General features: G+C 42.3%; 2 protein-coding genes across 2 annotated transcripts in view; one reads left to right on the top strand and one right to left on the bottom strand.

Annotated features, from left to right (window-relative positions):
• Positions 1–246: 246 nt before the first annotated feature.
• rbck1 (RanBP-type and C3HC4-type zinc finger containing 1) lies at positions 247–9,086 on the bottom strand. The gene is made up of 13 exons (XM_084543155.1): positions 8,763–9,086; positions 8,623–8,670; positions 8,104–8,248; positions 7,300–7,396; positions 6,947–7,145; positions 6,450–6,586; positions 6,191–6,364; positions 5,402–5,562; positions 2,802–2,898; positions 2,438–2,617; positions 2,238–2,336; positions 1,912–2,055; positions 247–1,775 (listed from the first exon to the last, which is right to left on the bottom strand). Exons 2-13 carry the CDS (start codon positions 8,660–8,662, stop codon positions 1,695–1,697), a joined length of 1,554 nt encoding a protein of 517 aa, XP_084399281.1. The 5' UTR covers positions 8,663–8,670; positions 8,763–9,086; the 3' UTR covers positions 247–1,694.
• An 873-nt stretch (positions 9,087–9,959) lies between these two features.
• Positions 9,960–24,396, top strand: part of necab3 (N-terminal EF-hand calcium binding protein 3) — a gene marked incomplete at its 5' end in the record, with an annotated part of 36,863 nt that continues 22,426 nt past the window's right edge. The window contains 2 exons of the mRNA XM_084542732.1: positions 9,960–10,106; positions 15,101–15,125. Of these exons, the coding sequence (XP_084398858.1) occupies positions 9,960–10,106; positions 15,101–15,125 (172 nt within the window). The remainder of the gene's footprint in view (positions 10,107–15,100; positions 15,126–24,396) is intronic.

Here is a 24,396-nt window from a genome sequence, read left to right as displayed (position 1 = left end):
AGACCTACACAATATTAGGATCTGTGTATATTGATTCTGGTATAGTAATGCCAGCATGCTGTTCCTTGTCTAATCAAGTGGATTTAAGGTGAGTCACTTGTACTGTTTTCATACGGGGTGAAGGTTCTACTACATTATTAAGGTGCATGTTTTAGTTTCAGCTCGTCACAGCAGAATAGAAGTCAGTGTGTAGACCAACATTACAGTTAACCTGTACGAGCCTGTCAAAGCAAGTCATCACGCAAGCATTTTCAAACATTTATTCTCAGTTTAAAGGCACAACAATTAGAACTTTTTGATTCCACATTTCATTAGAGGTCGAGCTCAACAAGCTTTAATGATACATGGCATAAACAAAATATTTCTAATAGTCCATGTTGTCCCTGCAATTCTCGAGGGACAAACCCGTCGGAAGTCCAGATGAAGAGCTGAATTAAGGTACAGCATCATTATTTTTCCACCATGCTACGATTTAAACCTGATACTTCAAAGTCATTAAGTGCATCAGAGCAGCCTGGTTTGCATTACGAATACATTCATTCAATGTAAACACTTAAAACATTGTCCTTCACCACAGTCCGATTAGTCGACTGAAAGAAAAGCCAACACTTAACAATTTCCACAATCAATCAACACATTTCAGAGCTTGTCAAACGAAAAATATACTTTGTCCACAAAAAGTTCGGAAGACGTTATTATAGGCTTTGGTAATTGCTTCCAATAATCATTTGTCAGTAGTTTTCTCTTTATATAGACCAAACAGTGAGTCTTAAAATAATAATAATGTACTAATTAATTAATGAACATTAATGTTATAGTTGATTAGTTGTTGCCATGCTTTACTCAGGAAACATATAGGGAAGTCCTTAACTATGGAGTTGTTGGAAGTGGGTGTTACATGCCTCATGTATATATGTATTTTCTCGCAATTCTTCCATGTGCTTGTTTTTTGAGTAAAAGTAAACACTCAAACTTATGGCTCATCAAAATAAATTGTAATGAAAGTCGTAGCTGGCATTCATCTCACATGTCACATAAATCTGTGTTATTCTGTCAGAAGATTCCGGTAAAACATACTTCTTTCCACAACGACAGTTGACCTGCAGACATGTAGAAGTACTGCTTGATAATAGCATGTTTTACAGAAGAAAGGTGTACATTATTAAGACAGTATTACCCTGAGTCCAAGACTACCTAGTATAAAGCATCAGATGAGGTTGAATTTTTTCCTAAACTCTTGTAGGGCTTTTTGAGCAACATAGAACTGCTTATGTTCTTGTTCACAAATTAAGTTCTGGTTATATTGACCGAAAATATATCGGTTTGCAAACTAAAATACTGCCAATAGAATCAAAAACACAAGAATCATAGCCACGTTGGAGTCACAAGTGGGCATGCGCTTGCACAAAATGGAGAATAGGTTTGTAGCTTGGTTGTCCGTAGACTCTACTCAGAGAATCAAATCGTGCGCTTGCTGAAGAGTTGGTCGGCTTTATCCGAAGTTTAGCCGGTTCTGTGCAGAACTGATAATGCTGTCAAAATTTGTGTCCATCTGCTACAATACAATTGTGGTTCCTGCGCAGAACTGGAGGGTTAACGAGAACCGAACTGGTTCTTTATTGGTCGGGAAAACCCTACTGGTGTGCTTGCAGCAGCGCATATATATACTGTATGTGTTTATTAGTGTGCTTGCCTCAGTGGCAGTTTTGGCAGTTAGGATGACAAGGCTGATTATTGACTCGACATTTACAGCCTCCAGATATGTCGCCATGGCCCTGTACAAAATAAAAGAAAGCAAAAGTCAGACGCACAGCTCACATATATAAGAGAAGAACTTTCTTGAACACTGCAACACAATGAAAATGTGTTTCTCTAGTTCTGCGAATGTATATGTACGGTATATGCAATTACATTCGGTCCCCATCGAGCTTGTTTGGTGACCCAGCAGATTTCTGTCCTGCACATCAAACAGCAGATCCAATCACAGCCGTCTTTTTTCTGGACGATGATGTCACATCGTGGGCATTTCATGGCCTCCCCATTCAGCAGCATTCCCTATAGTGAAATACAATGAAACAGCATGAAATGTACAGTAAAGTAGCCACAGAGAGAGATCCAAAAGATGTAGCAGTCAAATGCCACTGAAAATACCTGAAATGGTGATTTTAAAAAGCACACAAGGGTAGTTTCATTAAATAGTTGTCATCCACCCGACAAGAGCTTCAAAAGAGACCTACCTCTAGCATCTGCTTAGTTTTCTGAGCTGCTTCATCGTTCTCTGCTCTGATGCGCAGGTCATCCTGGTATTGCTTGCAAGTCATGTCTTCGTGGATGGCCTGAAAATATACACAACGTCCTTTATGATTTGGCTCCTCCTCTATTACTGCACAAGGACCAAAACATTCTTTGGTTAATAAGGTAAACGTCATGAAGCTACCCTGCAGAGAATGCAGTTGGTTTCAGCGCAGAGTTCACAGTTGAACTCGTTGACCTCGTCCTCGTAGATGCACCACCCTCGACAGTTAGGGGTCTGGCAGTGGAAGCTGTGCTCGGCGCGGCTCTCGGCAATGCTCAGACGCAGCTCCAAAAACCGGTGGTGCTCCTCTTCTGTGAGCAGCTGTGGGATCATATCAGGAGACCATTGTTAAAGGAGACTTAAAGACATAATGCCTTATGTTCTGTACACTGACGAGCAGTCTTACAGTTTTGGAGATTCAACCCAGCCGTTCATGACAATTTGGCTTCTGTCAAAGTCACACAAGTCTGTAACGTTTTTTTTAGGGCTCCTGGCTTGTACTCACCTCTTTGATCTCTCGGTCCAGTAGTTTGCTGTCACATTTGTCGGGACAAGACACCTCAGCGTCTTGACTGTTTACTATTGTGCCTTTTAGACACTCCCTGATCAAGGACACAAATGTACAAATGTTTCAATTTATTAATTATTAGCCATAGGACATTTTGAAAATGCTAGCATTTGGCAAGACCTAAAAAGCTTTCAAAGAAAAAAAAAAAAAGGTTGAGGAAACTCCAAAATGTCATCACAGTGTTAGAGCTGCAGTCAGAACGTGATTGCACAAACCCAACCTTGCACCTACATTCCAGCAAAAAAAAAGCCCTTGCTGTCCAGAGAAAACATTCGAAGCAAAGGCCAGGCATTTTGGTATGCAGTGCTCCGGGCAAATGAATTAATGACACGACACAGTAACAGCAAATACATCTGACAGCTTTTGAGGAGATGAACCTGGAAATGTTATGGCTTAGGGTCACTTTGTTGCCCCAGTCGACTGAAGAGCTTGCTGTCATTGGTTCTAAACTGTGAATTCTGCATCATATCTGAGAGTACTGAGGCCATGTGTCTAAAATCTGAAAATGCACTGAAGGTGGACTTGGCACACTGGCACTGGTAATGGCTCAGAATCCCACTGAGGAAAACAAAAGGAATTCAAGAAGTTATTTCTGCTAAATCAATCAATCAATCAAATTTTATTTGTATGGCACTTTTCATACTAAAAGCAATACAAAGTGCCTCACAGAGGCTAAAATCAGCAAAGACAAAACACAGGCTAAAAACACTAAGAGCAAAACCCAACCCTCCCACCCCGTAAAAACACAGAGATACACAGAGACACACACCCACCCACACACACATACACACACCCCCCATCCCCCCCACACGTAGAAACACACGCACACGCACACACACACACAAAGGCTCACACTCACTGTACACGTTAGAGAGAGACATGGCTGGCACTGAGACCTGGAGCAAGGAAAAAGCCACCTTTGGGGGCCGACCGCATCGAGAGGGCCTCCAGCCCACGACTATAGGCAATGCCGCCGTAGAGAGACAGCCCCGACCCGGGTAGACAGGAGGCCCTACACCAAGGTGCAGAGCCCCCCAGCCACCAGGGCCAGAGCCACCCACAGGACAGCACCCCCGTCAGTAGACCAGAGCAGCTCCCAGTGCGGTGGGCCCCCATGAGGAGACACTGGAGCTAAAAACTGAGGGACTAAAACTGTAAGACAGAATAAAAATGACCAATATAGATAAGATGCCTTCATGACATGTAGTTAAAACATATTATTAAAGTAAAAATAAATTAAAAAATAAATTAAAAAATAAATAAATAAATAAATAAATGATAAAAAGTCTGAGAAGAACTGCTAAGAACTAAAACTGCTAAAATCTGAGGGCCGAGAACTAAAACCTAAAATGGGGTAAAAATGAAAAGTATAGATAAAATGCTTTCAACTTGTACATGAAGACATGTAGTTAAAGCATATCAAGAATCTGATTAAAAGGTAGGGTAATAAAAGAAATCAGTTAAAAGCCTGATTGAAAAGGTGGGTCTTGAGCCTCTTTTTAAAAACATCAACAGTCTCTGCAGCCCTGAGGTTCTCCGGCAGGCTGTTCCACAATCGGGGACCATAATAACTAAAAGCCGCCTCCCCATGCGTTTTCGATCTAACTTTAGGTATGGTTAAAAGGCCAGTGCCAGACGACCTCAGGGTCCGCGAGGGTTGATATGGTAAAAGTAAGTCAGATAAATAAGGAGGCCCAAGACTGTTAAGACACTTAAAAACAAGTAAGAGAACCTTAAAATCAATCCTGAAGCGCACGGGAAGCCAATGCAGCGATTTTAAAACCGGTGTAATGTGCTCCCGCCCTCTGGTCCTCGTCAGCACTCGTGCGGCTGAGTTCTGTAGTAGCTGAAGATTAAAGATACTTTTTTTGGGAAGACCAGAGAGCAGGGCATTACAATAATCTAAACGACAAGAGATAAAAGCATGCATCAGTACCTCCGTGCTGGCCTGAGAGAGAAATGGGCGAACTCTGGCTATATTCTTAAGATGGTAAAAACCAATCTTTGTTATGTTTTTGATATGTGGGATAAAACTAAGCTCAGAGTCAAAAATCACGCCCAGGTTTTTTACAGCTAAAGGGAGCAAAACTAGCTTCTGATGTCCAAGGTGTAGACCAAGGTGTAGACCACAGACTGTAAATAAAGATGGATGGCAGAACTGCTCCTCAAAAGTGAAGCCAAAGCAAGTAGAGCTCCCCCTGGTGTCTGGCTGCAATATAGGTCATAAGCTCCATGTCCTCCTCCATGTTAGTGGATGGGACTTGGGCCAAACTAAAACACGAAAATACACATCAAATAATTATTTTTCGAGGATAGTTTCTCTCATTATAGGTAGTTAATATAATACTGATGCTTGTTCAGGTGTAAATTTTTCTGATGAGTGTATAATCCAACATTTCTTTGTAACTTGTGGAAAGTGGGTCAATATTACCTAATCTGAAAGCACCCTCAACAGGAACAGGAAGTCAGTATACTTTTATTGCTTTTTTCGCATCATGCGAAAAAAGAAAAGAATAAAAAGTGGTTTCCTCTCAAACCTGCAGAAGGTGTGCAGACATTCTCTGAGCACGATGCCCTCTCCTGGCTCTAGGGTAGAGAAGCAAATGGGACAGTCCGTCTCCACGGCGTTAGGGATAAGATTGTTGTCCTCTGTTGCCAACAAGTACAAGTAGTTCTTTTCTCGCTCCTCCTGCTTAGCCTTCGTCATGTTGCATAACGAAACACAGAAGCACAGAAACACAGAGACAGAAATTACAAACTGTTCATGACTCATGTCAATTCAGCGTTTCCAGAAAACAGAAAGTGAAACTGCTGAGTGGTGCTCTTCTGCCACGGGCTGTCTTCTAACAGAAATTTTGTATAAAAAAATTTGATTTGAACTTGAACGTACCATAATTTGCAAAACTGAATGGCAACATCTTTTTTTTCTAACAAAAAGATAATCATAATTCATACATTTAAAATCTCTGGTAAACAACTGAAAATCAATGTGTACTATTGCAAACCTAAAGCACTAACTCTGATAAATGAATCCTTACTGATATGCTTAACAGGTTTTACTTGAGGCACACAAACATTTTCACTCAAGCTTGTGTTTTGACGTGCTGACTTTCTCCCACATTTCCTCAAACCCCTTAGATGCTATATTGTTTCAAGTTTTAGAAGTGCTCGACTCTAGCTCAGATGCCAGCTGTACTGTGTGGCGTGGCTACAGTCAAATGCCCCCCAATAACCATATATTTTAATAAGTCTGGGAGATCGGGGTTAGGTTAGATTTACACACATTTCTGTCACCAGGCTAAAATCATTTCGGCAATCCTGGTTACCCGTTCATATTGCAGCAAGGCCAGCTGTTCCTGCTGAATTCGTTCGACCTCGTCTTGGTCTGGCTGGTAGATGTCGGGGACCTCGTAATCCTCTGGCCGTTCGTCCCCGCACATCTCGCAGCCTGGACGCGTTGGCTTGTTTACAAACGTGCACCTGGAACAGGCCCAGCCCAACTACACACAAACACGGAGATACTGTTACTGCACCAAGGCACGCACTTTTTCATAGACAGTTACGAATGTCTGGCTGATTTCTAACCTGAGGTTTAGGAGGAAGAACGGGTTTAGCAGCGATCGGGGCTTTCGGAGGAATTGGAGGAGGAGCTATCTTCCCACCACCAGCTCCACCGAGGCCTCTGGGCAAAAGGTTCATCGTCTGCATCGACTCCAAGATACCTAATAACACATTATCATTACATAAAACATCAGTGTTGACTCTATTAACTCTACTTTGATTAAAGAAAAACAGAGGATCTGTAATTAAATCTAATGTTAAACTAAAAATGTATCTGTACCAAGCAGCACTGTCAGATAGCAAAAGTTTAAACCACTGCACTGGTTAGTTTACTCATTTGTTGATCCAACTTTGCCAAAATAATGAGTATTAACAATAATTACAGGCTTTCTTTTTGTACCAATAACTCAAAGATATAGAAATGGGCACTGATTTAGGTTTAACCTGTAATGTATTTCCGCGCAAACACGCACACACAGTAATTAAAAAGAGGTCAAATTGGCTGCTGTTGTTGCACTGACTGTCTATACGCTGCTGGTCCTCGTCCAGCTTGTAATGATGCCGGGTGAGATGAGCGTTATTGGCGGAGAGGACGAACAGGAACGCCTGGTCTCCGCTCTCACGGATGCCGTGGCTGTATAGCGTGTCCTGGTCCCGGGCCAGCCGCTTCCCGATGACCCAGCGCTGCAGCAGTGGGTGGAACCCAAAGTCATGGCTGATCTGTGAATGTCAAACGGGGGACAAACGGATCATCCAGCGAAAGTTCAGTTCGGTTGTTTTAGGGAATTTAAAGAGACAGGATATTAGGTCAACAGAAGCCAGATGACCCACTACGACGACAAAAGAATAATGCATGGAAACACATAAGTTGCACCTTTTCTTTAAGCTGCGCAATTGTCATTCCAGTGGAAACCACTACGGTCACCGGGATGTAGTCATCTGACTGAGCATCCTCCACTCCAACTTTCAACCTGCGGATTAGAAATAAATAGAACCTGTCAGTCTTAATTTTACATGATTGTTGCAGAACATTCATATACGAACACACCAGAGTGTCCTTTAGGTACACTAGTGAAAACAAATGCATTCCAAAGAAACAGCCCGGCACTAAATGTTAGGTTCATGAAGGTTATGGTAGTCAGAATTTGTTTACAATAACCATGTTTTCACTTTGGAGGTTGTGGTTTGTAGCAGCATTGAATTGTGCTGTGTTGTACCGAGACCACCTCATCTTTGTCAGTGGGATGGGCTAAATAATGGAAACAATTGTAGTTGAATACAGTTTTAACATCACCACAAACATCCTCCAAAATGATCATACAGCTGAATTACCACACTTCTTGCACTGTTTCAACATGAACCGAACATTATAACACTCATGAAGGGGGATTTAGTGCCAGACTTTCATATTAGAACACATTCATTTTCATTTGTATATCTCATACTTTGTCAAGTGGCAAGTGTAAATGTTCATCCACCACACTCATTTCCATATTTCCAGCGAGTAACCGCATTCATCGACAGACTCAGTCATGCGTTCACACACTTTTGTTTTCCATTAATCCACACTTGCCCTCAATGCTTTGATTCATTAATCCTAATTCAAAACACACAAAACATACGTTTTGCTGTTTTTCCAGAAATAAGGAAGTGACATATGCGCACAGCTGCGCCGCACCTTATCGAGTCCTGAGGGTACACCTGGCTGTCGATTTTGACGCACACCGGCACAGAGAGCTCAGACAGCCTCTTGCACACTTTGACCGCTTCTTCGGAGTCCCCGCTGCTGAGAGCGTCACTGAGGGAGGACGCAAGCTGCTCCGCTGCGCAGGGAGCAAAGGAAAAGTTCAGATCCTCACGTGACTTATCGTAAAACACAATGCATTTCGGTTAAGTGGCTGTAGTTCGGATGGCACTATTTTTAGCGGGGTGTAGTTTATTTCCCTATAATTTCCTCAAACACATGCAGATTAGTTAAAAGCAAAATACGACCTGACTGTCCTTTAGTTTGGAACGATTCAGAACACACTTTTTGTGTTAGTAATAATATAAAACCCAAACTTTTACGCATTTAAACTGGCACATAATACAACAGGACATTCCTTTCACTTGGCAGGTATGTAATGGTGAAGTTGCCGAGGGGTAAAATGCGCGCTGATCGCTCACTACAAAATCGAAACTAAATCGATCAGCTCACCTTCTTTCAGATCGACTTTCGGCACAACTTCTGAAGCCATGATTACACCTGAAACGGCAAATAAAAACACATGTGTGGCTCAAACGTCGTTAATGTGGTGACAAAACAGAGCTGTAAATAAAACAAGTTCACATCCAAACCTCCTCGGCTCGTGTTGCTTCGGCTCGGTCCGGCATCCAGCAGACAGCTTCCTCTGTTCGACTTGACGGCAAGAAAGGTGCTTTTCTGAATCCAACAAAAAAAAAAAAAAAAAAAAAAAAAAAGACAGAAGAAAGATTAAGACGGGTTAAAGTACTTGTTTCCTTCTCCTGCTTCTTCTGCGTCGACCTCTCTCTCTCTGGTCGGCCGCTGAACGGAAACTGAAACTGACTCGTGTTCAGGAAGAGAAATTTTTAAAAGGATCGCCTTGGAATTTCTCTGCTCCGCCCTCTTCAAATTAAGAGTTTATATTTTAGGATTCTGGTTTTATACTTTATTGAGAAAAAACACCCATAAAATACTAATTGTAATTATTCACAGTAGCCTAGAATTTCACTGCGCCTCTTAAAATGTCAGGAACGATACGGTTGCACATGTTAGGCTCTGCAGCTCTACAGTTTAAAGCCAGTGTTTCAGAAAGAAAACAATGTGACTACAACTGACTTTACTTTAGCAGAAATGTCATGGAATATAATTTGATTTTCTTTAAAAAAAAAACAACAACAACAAAAAAAAAATGAACATAATTTAATGCAATGGCTTCCAGCAACCAGCAGATGGCAGCGTCTGTCAGAAAAACAGTTTTAAAGGTCAACTTTTACTTCCACGTGAATCGCTCCAGATTTTACAAATTCCCATTTAAATTAAATCACCTTACATTGTGAGGTAACTTTACGCTTGAACTATAAGATCTACAAGATGCGCTATATAAGACACAAACCAATTAAAGGATCTATCTTTGCATCCACATACTGTATAGTACAGTTGTAGCCTGTGCTTAGATTGCAGCCTCGTTACAACATTTAAAAATACAGATTCATGCATAAACTGTAGAACGTGCTTTAGAAAATATTATTAGACATATGGAGCGTTTGGTTCGAGTTTGATCCAGATGCAAGGTGCAGATAAACGAGCCAATCGCAGCGGCTCCAGCAGGAGGGGCTGGAGGCTCTGTTCATCAGCGCAACACAAAGTTGCGGAGCGTCCCTGAGTCCCCGCCTGCCTGCCTGCCTCCCTGCCTCCCTGCGTCCCTTCCTCCCTGCCTTCACTTCCCATCTCTCGCACCTGCAGCCTGCCTCTCGTCCACAGCTCCTCTGCCACCTCTTAGACTTCAGCGATTCAACGATCAAGTCTCGAAGATGCTGGCTTGTACAGAGATGATCACTATGTGCCTGCAGTCGGCCAAACAGAAGCACATTCGGGCTCAGCAGCAGCAGCAGCAACAACAGCAGCAACAGCAGCAGCCGCTGCACAACGCCGGACAGGGTCTTACTATCTTTCATGATGTGAGTTGATCTTCTCTCTAAATCATGCGTCACGGTTAAAAGTTGTATTGATGCACCACATTATTAGTGACTGCTATTCTTGTTGTTAGTCCAAGAATCATTGTCTTTCCATATTAACTCAAAAAGTCTACTCAACATATTAGTTGATTAAATTACAGCAGGCAATGTGGGCTCAATAAAATGTACCCCACACTGCCTGCTCCCCTTATACTACTAGAAAAATTAATGAAAGTAAAACCTGTTATATTAAGCAGTATTTTATTTGATCTTCTCGTGTGTGTTTGTGTGTTTGTGTCAGAGGAAAGTAGGAAGAGCTGCAGCTGCTGCCTCTGCATGATAAATTAAGCTCTCAGTCGGACAGGTTTAGGGGCTGCTGGGGGTTCTCCTCTTTTTGTTACACACAGATGCACTTCTGGTCTTTCAAAAGCTTGAAACAACACATGCCGTGCACACACAACCACTTGTGCACACACACACACACAGAATATTAGTTAACAGATAATGCTTAATGGTGTGATATGTTTTATGGCACTTTAATTCGTGATTGCTCTTCCACCACACACACATAAAATTACACACAATCATGCGCTCTGGCACACCTACCCCAAACGGTGCTTAAACCAACAGCACCCGCTGTCTGATTAACCTGCGCCGCTGCCATAGAAACCGTACATCTTGCTGGAGGTTTGCAGGCCGCTGCTGTGCCCGGACCTAGGCTCTCGCCATCCGACAGCTTACCGACTACTCTGTCTCATCACTGCACCACCGAGAAAGCTTCGTCTACACAAGGACGTTTTAGTTCTGCAGAATTGTCAGTGTAACAGCGCACGCTGTCCCTGGATGGGTAATGGCACCAAAGTGCCTCCTGTATTCAGTCTTCAGCCTTGAGTTTTCTTTTCTTCTATTGAACAGGCCAGATTTACTTGATGGCTCCTTCCTCAAAACATAATTATGTTCCAGTCGCTTTAAAAACAACCTCCACTAGAGATAATAGTGTCTAGAAACACCTAGTTTCTGTCAGACGTTGACATGCTGCCTAGGTTTAGATTGCCACGTTTCCGTGTTCACTGTCTTTTTGACATTATTTTTTATGTATTTAATGCATCCCGATCTCATTATGTGAAGGCGAGCAATGTGCGGAGACTGGAAATATTCCTGCCTGCGGGCTGCCTGGTCAGTCTGCTGGGACAGCTGACGGATTCTTTCTTGAGGATATTTAAAGGAGACTTACTGTATGCTGCCGTGGCATTTCCATCAGTCCCCGCAGTGAGAAGGAGGCGGGAGAAAGTCAGCAGGTCAAAACACAGGCTTGAGTGAAAATGTTCGTGTGCCTCGAGTAGAACTTGTTGAGCAAATCAGTAAGGATTCATTTGTCAGAGTTGGTGCTTTAGGTTCACAATAGTACGCATTGATTTCCAGTTGTTTACCAGAGATAAAGGTTACAGTATAGTTGTGCAAGTCACTGATGAATTCATTGAGTCCTGTCCACAGGATGATGAGGCAAGCAGGAATGTTAGAGACGCAAAGATTAGAACTACTCATGGATCATAGTTCAAAAATGCCCGGCTCAAAGGCCAGGGACAATGCTGCCTGTTTAATCAGTCACATCGCCGGCTGCTTTTCTTAATGTCCTTGTTTCCTGTAATCCAGTAGCTTCGCGTTTCTGAGGCTTCCTCGATTCCCAGCAGTGATTCTGATTTATTCCATCCCCGTCTTCCCTCTTCAGATTTTCATCCTTTGTACCTCTGATTGGTTTGCTGCTCTTGAGCCGTAGAAACAGAACACAAATCTCATTGAATATTCATAAATAATACCACATAAAATTCAGTTATCAATAAAATATGATAATTGGCTCAGTTTTTTTTTTTTTTTTCCCCGTTCTCTATAGCGTGTCAGCAGAGCCTGTCTTAATACCTGCCACCATGACATCAGAACAGCTGCGCTCTGGGAAGCAGGTCTGACCTTTTCCGGGCTTGCTGTAAATGATGCATTATCGTCTCCTGACAGCGGAGAGCCCAAAGACACAGCCTAACAACAAACAAGTTTAACGCTACCGGCTCTCCACCGGGGGGGAAAAAACGCTGGTTAGATGTGCCAAAGAGGGAAATAACCGACTAAAAGAGGAAAGCGTATTTATTGTATAAAAATCCCTCAAACAGCTAGAACATGAATTTCAGATTCTTGTGTTCAGATTCTTGAGGATCAGAATCTCCTGCCATCGTGCCATGGGAAGCAACGTTCCACCTTAACCATACAACACAGACAGCAATTTGCAGCTGTGCAGTCACCTTGGGGTCTAGACAGATGAATCAAAAATAGAGCAATGAAGGTGCTATGGAGGGCTTTGAAATGACCTGGCAGCAGGGAGGCTGTAAAGAGGCAGACACTGACAGACGCAAGGGCAGAAGTGCAGCCCTTGAGTTCGTTGACCTATGGAAAATGAAAGTGAGGGGCAGATTCTGCTGTTATTAATAACCTGTAGGTCAAAACTGACAAGCTTGTCAGTCCTGACCCCTACCTAACAATGGAAACAAATCCTTGAAGGAGAGGAATGCAATCAATAAATAGCAGACATGTTTTGTTTGTTTGTTTTTGCGTCTTTCATTGCATACTGTAGCTTATTTGCAAATCTGCTCACGACAGAGTTGCATACAGAAGATCAGATACAGAAATATATTTCCCGTGCCACTCATTTCAGTTTTGAATTGCCTCAAATGTGGAGCTTCAATGAACAATTTCGGAATTCAGATTTTAAAGTGGAAAATGGCTTCCACGGTGCTAGTGACTCATCCATACTTTCACCATCCTATTGACTCCTGTTGATCTGTGTGGAGCAAGTTTATTATTTCCCACACACCCTGAAGAGAGCCTCGTTAAACCGCTGCTGTGGTGGCTGGTTGGCTGAGTGTTTAAACCTCATCACTTAAAAACAGGCTTCTTTTTAAAAGTGCGACCACAATGCCTGCCAACTCCTGACCAGCCGCACATTCAGGAGCCTGATGGCGCTGACAGCTTCTCATCAGTGAGAAAGAACAGAGTGTCGAAACGGGCAAGGGGTTTGGCTGTTTGAAAGTAAGTTTTGCGTTTGTGTTTGTCGTGCTTCTAAGGTCTCGCAGGGTTTGGATTGCTGACAGTGTGCACAAACGCATAGACAGCAAAAAGATTTGTGAAGAATATACTAATGGTGCCTTCATATGAGGTCGTGTTTGCTTCGTCCATGAGAAAAGTCCATATGAACGGCCCCCTTGTATTCACAACTTTGCAAGTGGAAATGTTTGTTAACCTTGTAACACGTGTGCTGATGTTTTCAGCAATACAAGAGGTGCATGGCAAGTTTATTCATTCATTCATCCATTTTCTGTAGCCGTTTGTCCTCTGGAGGGTCGCGAGGGGGCTGGAGCCTAGTCTATCGTAGGGCTAACACGGAGAGACAGACAACCATTCACACTCACACCTACGGCCAATTTAGAATCACCAATTAACCTCAGGAAGCCGTAGTATCCGGAGAGAACCCACGCAGACACAGGGAGACATGCACAGAAAGGCCCCAGTCGGCCAATGGATGTGCTTAACAGCTTCATCCTTTTTATTATGCCATTGCATTTCCTACGTTGAAGTTACCCAGTTGTTAGCTTGTTAAACTTGGTTACTTCTCGATAGCAATAGTCGCCTTGCAGCAGTGTTCTTGAATTGCGGCTGATGTTACCGCTTGAACGTGAAGCATTACACGTATACTCCTTCCCACACTGTAAGCACAAGCTCACGAGTTTCATGTAAAAGCAGCAATATATATATTGGGTTTAGTTTAGTGTTAGCAGTAGGTTTTTGTAGTTTGTGTTTGTTGAGTGTTCATTCGTCCCTCATACATTCAAAAACAAGCTCATCACACAGTAGCTTCTATTATAACAAATACGACTGACTTATAATTACCAGTCTCACCTGCTAATTAGAAGCAACAGTGCACCAAAGCCCCATTTAGGAATCGAATGAAAGCAGCCAACCCTAATGTAATTACCTCGGCGCTGTCTGTAAACTGTGCAACATTATTATTATTATAATTGCTAAAGTTTAATAGATAATTCATGAATCAGCTCAAACACCATTTGAGTATTAAAGCAAAAACGCAGCGATGGCTGTTGGCCAGCGGGAAGCAGTTAGAAATGACAACAGCTGGCGGCAGCAATAGCTCAAGTAAGCCTTTTTTTTTTTTTCACAGCACAAATATTGACTTCTAAAAACGGGATGGCAATTAGTAAGCACAATGATGTCTTTGCTGAATTTAAGTGTAATGAGCCAGCATGTGTGCTAACGTGACTGTAGAGCTGCAGCCTGGACTGTGCTTTTAAACACGTTTAAATGCCTGCAATCAAAATGAACCTCATCCTGGTGAAAGCTGGCGCGCTGGGTGTGGTGTTGGTGCTTGCAGTGCAGCCGAAGCCACCTGCCAGTGAAGGCAGCGAGCTGCAACCCAAGCATATAGCAGAGTGGTAGCCTAACGACTGATGTTTGGAGTCCCCATTAGCGGTTTCCCTGGCAACAACCTCTCTTCCATGTGAATGCATTCAACAAAAACGCTCCTAACAAATGCAACAAACCTTACTGCTGCTACACTACATATTAATGCAGTTTGTGTGTGTAGGTAGAATATGAGGAGTTTTCCTGACTGAGGCACCTGCAGGATAATGACTGTCTGCTCTTTGTACTCCACAGTGGCCTTACAGTGCTTCAGAAATGACTTATTGCCACAGAAGTGATCATTGTTACCTATTTTTGAAAAGACATTACCAACTGGCATTCAGTCTAACATTAAGCACATAACAGCCTTCGTAAATGTCCTTGTTATTGTGGTCTTTCTGTTCCGTGCAGCAGGATAATTGAACTGCAGATGTCAAACATCCCGTTTTGTTCTTGTCAAACGGTCCTGATACTTAATGATGTGCACCTGCTTATTGCAAGAAGTAGTAACCATGTTCCTCCTCTCTCTTTTTTTTCAGATTTTCCGCAGAGCAGACAAAAACGGTGAGTAAAAAACACTACACGGTGTCTGAATTGTCACGATGCACGCTTGTTGTTCCCCCACATCCTTCCATTTTGCTATCATGCCTCAGACGATCTGGGCGGAGTAGAAGAAGAAGAAGAGATTTGCATGAATGACTCTTCAAGTGAAGCTTCTTCTCCTCTTCATGCTTGAACAAGTTTTTTTTTTTTTTGCAACCAATTAAAATCATGCCCAGATTTTGGATTATAGCCAAGACTTGAAAGAGCATTTCACGCAAAATAAAGCCCCTCTCGTCAGTGGCAACACAGATGACTGGGTGCTGTTTACACATGAATGTGAGTCATGTCAGCGCAAGCGGAGCCAAATTATTTTTTTCCTCATGACTTTATTAGCGAGCGCTCACAAGAGTATTTGTGAAACGTTCTTCGTAGTCAGACATTTGTTCAAAGACGTGCAGCTCTTGTTCCTGTATAAACAGTTGATTTTTTTTAAGTGCCTCAAAGCAGCTGTGCTGGCCAAACCAGTGCTCCAAAAGACATACACTGTATTTAGCTTCCGCACCGGCATGCATATGCGGTATCATAGATGGTACACATATATGATATACTATATACAGTAATTAAAGGATTTCTTTTCTGCATTTTTAAAATGTTGCATATTTATGTAGCAAAACTCAAAAATGAGATTGCACAGTTTGAAAATATCATAACCTATATCAGTTTGCATGAAGGCCTGTCTGTTAATATTGAATTTTAGGGAGTAAAAAAATTGTGAAAAATATTGAAATATCTGCCATATGCCTTTACATATAGGCTACATACACACATACTGAAAACCTAGGGCTGGCTGGCAAACATAGCAAACACACAGGGCTAAGTAAGAGACTACCAATACAGTTTTGAGAAAATATACACTTAATCTATCAAGAATAAATCACATTATCACAATCACGTCATGAGAAGAGGTAAAACATATGTTATTCCAGCTTTATGGGCAACAGTGTATATATCTGTGAATGTTGGACAACGTGTACATATATATTTAAGCAATAACAATATGTACCTGCGATACTGTGATATCAGCTCATAATATTGTCTGACCAAGTCGATATTATTAGGCGCTACAGACGAGTCCTACTGCACGGTGTATAGTGTCCTTTGCGATACCTCAAACAGAAGCGTACGGAGGTTTGTTGTGGCACCCCAGGATACCTCTTTACTGCTGTATCATCAGTCTGTGATATTAAATGCATTCTGGGAGTGTAATTTTTTTTTTTTTTTTGTTGCACCCACGTTCCCTTCAAGCTGTCTCATCGAATTTTGCGTGAGCAATTGTGTTGACTTCCCCGGAAATGAGACTGGATTGAAGCTGCAGGTTATGCAGGGTGCTCATTCTAGTTTTCAAGGCAAAAACGATACAAAATAATGCCAGCTTTGTCTGGTCACCTTTCACAAAGAAACTGGATGCTTCTTCCAGTGCAAATGGCACTAAAGATTTCAGATTACCGATACAGAAGTCCACAGTGCCTCATAGCCTTAAGGCACCCATATCGACCGCTGTAAAGTAACTGTCCTCCTTGCTTCTGCAGGTGCTTTGCCGAGCATTTCCTGTCAAAGAGAAATTTCTTTTAATCTGTGTTCGTCTACTGGACATCGATGTGTTTACAGGGTACGCAATCAGCATGCCTCCGATCGACAACTGCTCTGAACAAATGACGAGTCTCGTACGCGATGAATTGTTCTGTTGCTTCCAGGCAGATATATTCCCTGTCATATTGTTATTATAATGAGCTCATCGGAGGGGGCTGCCATCGCTGAGCCGACTCCGGAGCAGGAGGGGGGGAGGAGGACCACTATTAACATAAAAGGAAAACCCAAAGAAAATATACTGTCCTACATCCACTGCTCATTATCTTTCAGCTGTGAATACCTCTGGGAGTATCTAATAAAAAAAATAATAATAATTAAGATGATAGTGCGAGGATGTTCATATATTTTATTGACTTACTGGATGAAACAAGAGAATAAGGATAATAATGAAGGAACAGTCACAACTGTGGGACCGTGTACTAGAGGGGGTTTTCAGTTGTGTAGCATGGTGAGCATTACGATATAGTTCTTTTGTTTTATTAAATGTTAAAACTCCACCAAACAACATTTCATTAATCTGGAAAGATTCAGAAAGACATAAAGTCTTCGGTGCTCAGACCTGGATGGAGACAAGTGAGAGCAAGTGGAGCTTAGAGATAGTGTGGAACTGAGCTCGACACAGAAGGCACGCCTCAGAGAGATGGTCTTCCCCAACGATACTAACCTTCATTTCATATTACTGTGTCTAAGAAAAAAACGCTCCCTTGTAGTGACAACCTCACAGATATGTCACATGAGTCTGCAGTACCCATCCTTCAGCTGTTTGTTTCAGCCTCACTGCTAGCATAAACATCCAGCTGCACCGGGAGGCGGTTTTCAGTTTTCTGAAGAATGACTGACAGTCATAGTGAATGGTTGGTGAACGTAATGAAGTGTTCAGTGAATGCAAGATAGAGTCAAAACATCTTCATGATGGATACTCACGTAGTTTTACTAAAAGATTGAAAATATTAATTTACTAGCTTTTTACATATACACTGATCAGGCATAACATTATGACCAGTTGTGACTCATCAGAGAATGGACATGGGCCTTCTGAGGGTGTCCTGCAACAGAATGCTGTTAGTGGGCCCTTTGGATCCTATGGGGTGAGGGTAGGGACCTCTGTGAATCAGGCTTGTTCCAGTGCATCCCACAGGTACTTGATCAGTTTGAGATCTAGTGAATTTGGAGGCCAGGTCAATACTTTGTCCTGTTTTTCATGTTTTTTGAGTTGTTCCTAAACCATTTTTTTGTGTGTCTGCATCCTGAGTGTCATTGCTATGGGGTGGGGGTACCTGTTCTGGTCTAGGTGGGTGGTACATGTCTAAGTAACATCCACATGAATGCCATGTCCAATAGATGGTCAATGTTATACATTTCTCCTGTCGGTGGTTTTAATATTGTGGCTGATCGGTGTATATGAAGTACCAATAACTGCAGTTCCTCAAACATCTACTTGAGGCTACAAACGCGAGTCAGTCCCCACAGACCTCCAGGCTAAAATGTCCAACTTTATAGCAGAAAGACACCTCACCTGTTTGAAATACAGCAAGCTTTAATGCATAAATAAGGGCAGGATCATTTTGCGTCAAAGGTCACAATTGCCATTGCACCGAAATTTCATTTTGATGTAAATCTAAATGACAAATAAAGTCTTGTCTAAGTCTAACTGTCTGCCAAGGGGTCAGCTCCACTCCACACTCATCTTTGAATTAGGCAGGGGTTCGGCGGAGTCAGGATGGTGGCAGCTACAGTCGGTTTTCTGAGATTTTGTCCGGCTTCTACCTGTTTTATAGCCTCAGACTTGTTGTGCCACTAAGGACAGGAGCTGTTGTTGTACTGATAGAAAAGCCCTTCAGTGCAAATTTGCAATTTGTGATTAGAGGCAAAATAAACATAATTGACTGCTGGCTGTCAACAAATCCATCTCTTTGGCAAATGAGCCCCTAACCACCAGTGATGATGGATGCAGATGAAACATTAAAGGGTTATTTTTGGCCCTTTATTTGGAATGGTTATCAAAGAGCTGACACTGACCTGTTAAATAGCAGTTTATGGTTAACCAAGTTTTACACTGCAAACACAACCTGCTTTTAATGACTGCTACAGCACCAACGTGCATGAAACCCTGAGGATAATCAGATACCTAAAACACCCCTTGCTGTTTCACAATCGAGTTGCCTTAATGGGTGGTGAATTAGGTGATTTCAGGCAAACACCTCAATATATGATATTGCTAAAATGTTGTTCCTCCTTTTCCAGAAATTCAGATCTAGCATATAAAAGTCAGTGTGATAGCTGACGTCACGTCCACTCGTTCACCTCAGCTTTTAATAAACCTTCCTCTAGCTTGACGTCTGTTCCAGTGTGGAGGAAAAGACCAGTCAGCGTCAAACCTTTAGCAAAGAAGTGGAGAATCTAGAGGTACTGTACGGTACGTGGTCTAAAAGCGGCATACGGGCTTAAACTGGAACTGGGATATGGAAGAATAGAGAGGCAGCTACACAGATGGCCTGGTGGAACACATCCTAAGTAGAGCATTGATACTAAGAATACCAGAACCTGTAAGGGTTTGGGTGGTGCATTGGAGTTTACGTAAAGAAACAAGACCCATCTCTCTTAGCAATACTAGTAGCTGTTGAAGCTGTGGTGCATTCTGGGGGAATTTATAAACCACTTAGGAGAGCCTGCAATGGGACCAGTCTTTAGAGAGATAAGAGTGCGGCCTACTTTGTGCCCTACTTTACGGGTCGTCCTCACTTTCAATTTGGTTCTTGTTTACTCTGATCTTGTGAGGACTTTGGTCTAAAGTAAGCTGACTTTTTATTTTTTCTTAACTGTAAAGGAGGAAAAGCAAAAATGAGCTCCCTGTATCCTGTTGTGTTTAAGAAATGGCACCCCGTTACCCGTCTCACAGTTTCTTTGAAAGCATTTGTTTCACCTTTGAAACTCAAGTGATTCTGTATTAAAGAGCAAATGATGCGTGTTGATTTTGCAACTTTTTACTGTTTCATAATATTTCTGGGGTCACAATGGATTTAACTCTGACATCGGTTAAGTTTATGCAGCCTCTCCTCTCCCACATGACTGCAAGAAGTACCCATCTGAACGGCCCCCTCTTGCGGTATTCGCAATCTTGTTGAGTGGAAATTTTAACGAGCCGTGACATGTTGCCTCTGACGTTTTCAGAAATGGCAGAGGTAGGCGGTAATTTAATATGCTGTAATTTAGGCGTAACTGTTCCAGACACTACCAGCTGTTTAACAGTGATGTTCCCCACGACTGACGGATGCCATTACCACTTTGAACGTCAACCGTTTTGTGTGCAGGACCTCACCTGTCGTAACCACAAACTCACGGGTTCCATCTGAAGGCTGCATGAATACTCGCTGCCACATCTGTGTTTAACATTCTGGCAGTTGTTTGTTGTTGGCGAATGAATCAGCTTCAGTGACAAAATTGCTTCAGAGATAAATGGTAATAGCACTGGTTTGCAACTGCGCCTTATCATGTTCTTAGAAATAATTAGGTATGCAAAAATTCTTATTGTTTCATTCCACTTTGTGGATTTACGTTGAAAACATCATTACATGTGTAAAAAAAGTCAAGCGGATTTGTGTCTGAATTAAAATGAACTGAATGTATTTTGTTTCAGAGAAGCCGTGTTTCCTTTAAAAGCAGGTCAACAGCATTTGCGCATGAAGGGAATGAAATATTTTGCAGAATGTGATTTTCAGCGAATGAGTTTTATGTTGATTAACTTAATCAACAGAATAGCAGCCGTAAAATCACATTACATTCACGTTATCTGGAAACAGCAGAATACCAACTCTGTGTTCATAATAGAGGCCTGAGTAGGCAAGTTTCTGGAGAGAACGTATACAGGACGTGTGTCATAGCTGGACTGATTTATTCATTCAAAGGCATCAGCTGACATTTGGGCGCTGGAGCCGCGCTGTACCCAGATACTGTGGCTGGTTTAATAGCAGAGAGAAGACAGCGACATTTAAATGCGCCTAGTTTTGACTGATGGCCAGGAGATTACGTGCGTTTCGTTATGTGAAAAAGTACACGTTCAAACTTAAAATTACCTTCCCCTAAGAAAACAAATTGGTGGACAAACTATACAAGCAAGAAAGGTCCAGGGATAAATACTGCCGTTGTATAACAGATCGTAAATGATAAACATCTCTTCGGAATGACGCTTGACGGAGCAAGAAGCTCCCATTTGGCAAATGAGTGTTGCGTTAATTCCTCTATCCATCCCTCTCGTCCTCTCATGCCTCAAGTTATCAGAAGAGATGTATGTGATAGAAGTGAGGATGCATAAATAGGAATTCAGAGGAGACCAGCAGGTATGCCTCTGAAGATAATAAACACATAATCCCCCCACCTGATTGCAGATCCTGTTCCTGACGCTTATAATGCCATCTTTTCATGCCATCTGTCACCATCGTCACTTGAGATTTAATTTATTTTATTGCTATGTTATTGCTTGATTTAGACTCCTAAAAGGGATACCTGAAGAGATAATCTCCTCAGGTATCCCTTACAGGAGTCTAAGTAAGGGCTAGTAGTGCTGTGCCATGGGTCAGTATCATGTTAGCTTGTGTATTTGTTGCGATCATCCTCCTTTAGGATGAAGACATTTAACCCAGAACTGTCAAAATGATCGGAGGAGACTGTCAGTAGTCATCATTAGTCCATGAAATGGAGGAGTGTCACTTCTGAGCATAACTGCTGTCTCTCTAGTTTGGCACTCCAAATATAGGAACCTTTCCAAGTACAACTTTGCGAGGCGAGAGCAAGACATGTGGAGGGATTTTTTAGTTTCTTGCTCCACAAACTAACTGCAGATGGCATCAAAATAAAACGAAATATAAATCGGAATTGGAACAGCAATGCGCAGTTTGAAAAATTCTCCGTATATATCCAGTATTTAATCGGATGGACCTCGCTGTCAGGCAGTTCAGTTTAGTCCGTGCTCATTTTTCTTTCCTAAAACTCAACCAAAGCCTTCTCAGTGGCTCTAAATACAAAGTCACATACAGACAGCTCTGTAGGCCAAGAATACTGCATGAATGTGTTCTCTAGAGTCTGTGTTTGGTTTGTTCAATCTGGGCTTGTGTAGAAACTGTGGAAACATGGAGGACACCTTGACAAAGGACCTGTTCCTTATGTGGATATGAAGGATCGCAAGATTCATAGTTAGAAGTGACTGTACTAAAAACACAGTAATGAATAGTTTGTTTCATTTCTGCTAGTGGATGTCTCTGTATTCCTGGTATTCCTGGCTTTGTGCTCTTCAAACTGAGCAGGAAAAGGCATGTCACAAAGGTATGAAGTTCGCCTGGACAAGAAAGTGGGCCAAATGGGCAACGCATTGTCTCATCCAGCACATTACACATTCTGGTGTGAGGTAACGAGGGTCGGTGTCAAAGAGGCTTCAGACGAACAGATGGTCTTGGAGCTTGCCCTTGAGATTTTCACTGTTGCCGAGTCAGCCAACTGGAACTCAGCGCTGCGTTAAACTACTCTCATTTTACCTCGTCTTTGCGCCGACAGGGTGAGATTTCTCAGAGAGCCTGTGAAGCTATGAAGCCAGCAGCCGTCCTGCACTCCGGAGCCAAATGACAAATAAGCGGTGATAATTTATTGGGCGCAGTAATGACATAACTGGATTGCCTCTGTTTGTTCCAGTAGCTGCCTGACTGTCTATGACAAAACCAGTCTGTTTGTCTGGTTTAACAGCTTCACAGTTACACTCATTTGTGTGTGTGTGTGTGTGTGTGTGTGTGTGTGTGTGTGTATGTGTGTGTGTGTGTGTGTCCAATTTTGATCTATTTTATCGCTGATCATTACAGTTTGTCCTTGAGTCACATTGACTGAGGACCCAACTCCTCCCAGTGTACTTCTGGTCGTCTGAGTGCCTGTCATAGCTCGGAAATGTTCTCTCTAGATACCAATCTGTCTGTTCATCCGGGCTATTTTATGAAGATTAAAACATCTAGCAGTTTCTCTCCGGCAGGCTAACTGCTGACTGATCTGCCTAATCTGTGCTAGCAGACAGATTGATAGTGGACTCACGATGGAGCACTTCTTCACGGATGACAGCCCAACTATTTATCTTCTATTATTGATTTTTCTGTGTATTGTCTGCCGCAACGGATTGTGCTCACAGTTGATTAGTCTTAGCAAGAGCAGAACATTCCAGTCTGTTTACAGTCTGTCGTTTCTGTCGTTTTATAGTTGGATATCTATTCGTACTTGCAGACTGTCTATATATCTATTTATATCCCCAGCATGATGCAGCCTGACACAGACACACACACAAAAACGGTTTAGGTACAACTCGAAAAACATGAAAAACAGCAAAAGGTGTTGACCTGGCCTCCAAATTCACTAGATCTGAACTGATCAAGTATCTGTGGGATGCACTGGAACAAGTCTGATCCACAGAGGCCCCTCTCCTCAGCCCATAGGACCCAAAGGCCCCCCACTAACAACATTCGGTGTCAGACACCACAGGACACCCTCAGAAGGCCCATGTCCAGTCTCTGATGAGTCACAACTGTTTTGGAGGAACAAGGGAGACCTACGCAATATTAGGAAGGTGGTCATAATGCTATGCCTGATCAGTGTATATACACAAAATTGCTAATTGCTTGTCAAACTACAGAAAACGAATGCTTTCTTATATAACCTGCACTACATCCCTCTTCTTGACTGTTCTAATGTTCAGTTTGTGTTGAAACATAGTAAGAAAGAAGGGCAGTCAACTGTGTGATGATTTTGGAGGATGTAGTTTGTGGTGCTGTTAAACTGGATTGCACAGAACGCAAAAGCGTTTCTGTTATTTAACCTTATTTAACCACTGATTGAAATGGGATTGTCCAAATAATGGGAACATCGGCACAACACAGTAGATTCAATAGTGCTACAAAATGCAGCCTTCAAAATGCAAACACAACTGAATGAACAGCTCTCTCAGTTATTGCAAAGCAATTCTGAATACCGTAACCTCCTTGAAGCTGGTGTGGGACTGTTATATTAGAATGAATTTGCTTTCACTATTCAACCTAATGAACCGGCAAGTGAGCGTACACCAGCATCATCTGACATCTGACAATTGTTGCTAGGACCTTTGATGCATGGAGGTATGGCTCACCTAGAAAGACATGCCCAGAACAAATGAAGAATAGCTTCACAACTATCCATATGCATGATCTCAGCCTCTATGGGCAGGTAAGACCTCAACGAATGCCCCAGTGTCATTAACCCGGTGACTTCCTGAGTGAATTTTAGTAAGATAGTATTTACATTTTTATCCATTCTTAATTTTGATTAGACACCGGGTAGCACCATGACAACAATGGTCTTCTGCACAGATGCTACAGAAAAGTGGTTCATAAAAATATGATTAATTTTAGTAGCAGGGTGATTATCACTTAACTGATGTATTCTCGTCTCCCTTTCTCCCGTTCCATCGAGTTGCAAGATGAGCTAAACGTGTGAAATGCTGATTGGCAGAGTCTTGCGAGCTAGTTTCCTGGGTACCCCTCCGTTCTTGTTTTTGTTGTATCGAGATTTTAATTCCCCGTGACCTTCTAACAGAAGCTTTAACTCCGCTTCTGCACCCTCTCTTTTGTGAAGTCGTAGA

The sequence above is a fragment of the Chelon labrosus genome (assembly GCF_963514085.1).
Source record: "Chelon labrosus genome assembly, chromosome: 4".
In the NCBI taxonomy this organism is placed as follows: domain Eukaryota; kingdom Metazoa; phylum Chordata; class Actinopteri; order Mugiliformes; family Mugilidae; genus Chelon; species Chelon labrosus.
Note: the sequence above shows the minus strand (reverse complement) of the source record. Positions and strands in the feature narration are given on the sequence as shown.

Excerpts from the sequence above, each read along its gene's own strand:
- rbck1 (XM_084543155.1), bottom strand. The coding sequence starts at position 8,662 with ATGGCTTCAGAAGTTGTGCCGAAAGTCGATCTGAAAGAAG. Across the intron at positions 5,563-6,190 it reads CCTTGCTGCAATATGAACGG|GCTAAGCAGGAGGAGCGAGA; the intron begins GTAACCAGGATT and ends AACATGACGAAG. Across the intron at positions 1,776-1,911 it reads AAGCTCGATGGGGACCGAAT|GGCCATGGCGACATATCTGG; the intron begins GTAATTGCATAT and ends TATTTTGTACAG.